Genomic DNA, 1,585 nt, shown 5'->3' on the forward strand with positions numbered 1-1,585 from the left:
CCCCCCCTAGTTTAACGTTCATCTTCGAAAGGACCGAGCTAAGTAGAAAATTTATGTAAAGTGCCTTTCTCAAGGACACATCGTTGGACGAGGTGAGGCTCGAACCACCGAACCCGCAGTCCCATGATTACGAGTCTGGTAACCTAACCACTTAAGACTACCGCGACCACATGCCAGAAGTAGTTCAGTTCAGTTACATTGTGTTATGGAGGAGTGTTAGCGTTTCTATACACCTATCACCCCGTAGCAGTGACAGGTTGCCACGTAGTATGTAAATTGTAAGGCATCATGGTGAAATTAGTCGCTCGTCAAAATAATGAAACCGAAGAAATACATGTAGGCATTTTTCTTCCCATTTGGCAATTTGAAAATATTTTTTTTTGGCTCAACATTTTTTAGAAATGCGCTGTTATGTAGATTAGACCGAAAAACATTGATTAACGGCACAGAAAATGTACATGTACAGTTTCCAAGGACTCTAAAGCTTTGGAAATGACCAAACTTTGCTGGCCATTTTCTCGCTAATTTACCTCTGAAACCAGGCAACCCACACTTCCTTCAATCGCAAATACCCCGACCTCTATGTAATATAGGTGTGTATCTTTTACATCAAACGATTGTCAAATGAACAAGCTTTAGATTATACCAATAACTACAGATCAAAACTTGACGAATGCCTGATTCTACCTCGTCGTATAATACATGGTCGTTCCAGGGTGTGTTGCCGCTTTGTCCCGAGGACTGGGAGCAGACGAGACGGGACAGGGCCAGACAGGAAGCAGACGATCTCATGACGCCATTGTTACAACAGTATGCCGGTACAGCACTCCTTCCTGTCATCCCACTCTCTGTGTTCTCTCTTCCCACCTCTATCTTTCTTTCTTTTTTTCTTTTTTCTGTTTTTCTCTATCCCCTCTCTTTCTAATTCTGTCTCTTTCTCTCTCTCCCTCTTTCTTTCTCTCTCTCTCTCTCTCTCTCTCTCTCTCTCTCTCTCTCTGTGTCTTTCACTTTATCTATCCCCCTGTCTCTCTTTCTCTTTCTTTCTCTCTCTCTCCCTTCCTTTGATCACCCATAGACCGTAAACTCCTTTAGCATGGTCAAACCCATAGGCCGTCAAGGGTCAGCAAAGACAAAAAAGAAGGATGTTACTTGGCGATAGGGAAAGGTAGAGGGAGTTATAGTGTGGGAGGGGTTTTATTCATCAAGGCCAAGAAGCTGCAGTTGAACTTGTTTAAGACCACCACTTATTGTCCAAGAGAAAAGAGGTCATCTTAGAAAGGTGGTAAATCTACTCTTGGACAGTGATAGTTTTTAAAAATGCAATGGGGGAAGAGGGAAATGATCGTTTGTACAAGTGGTTGTCTTTTATATGTGGTCGGTAATGCAAGGTCGACTGTATTTCAGAGGCGGGAATTTCGATGTGACCTTCATCTCCGACAGAACTGAGCAAAGTGGGTACCGGGGGGCGGGGGTTGAAACTTTTCTAAACAAGTAAAAGTCAAGGGTGCCATGTTGGAGATTCGAGACAATGTCGTCATTGATGTAGTCCAGCGGGGTACTAATTAACGTAATTAATGATAATAAT

The 1,585-nt window shown here is 42.9% G+C and overlaps 1 protein-coding gene across 1 annotated transcript in view; it reads left to right on the plus strand.

Annotated features, from left to right (window-relative positions):
• LOC101855746 overlaps positions 1 to 1,585 on the plus strand; it is a gene marked incomplete at its 3' end in the record, with an annotated part of 59,554 nt that overhangs the window by 18,666 nt on the left and 39,303 nt on the right. The window contains 1 exon segment of the mRNA XM_013087379.2: positions 716 to 818. Coding sequence (XP_012942833.1) covers positions 716 to 818 — 103 coding nt within the window.

This window comes from Aplysia californica, unplaced genomic scaffold, assembly GCF_000002075.1.
Source record: "Aplysia californica isolate F4 #8 unplaced genomic scaffold, AplCal3.0 scaffold00581, whole genome shotgun sequence".
NCBI classification, from domain to species: domain Eukaryota; kingdom Metazoa; phylum Mollusca; class Gastropoda; order Aplysiida; family Aplysiidae; genus Aplysia; species Aplysia californica.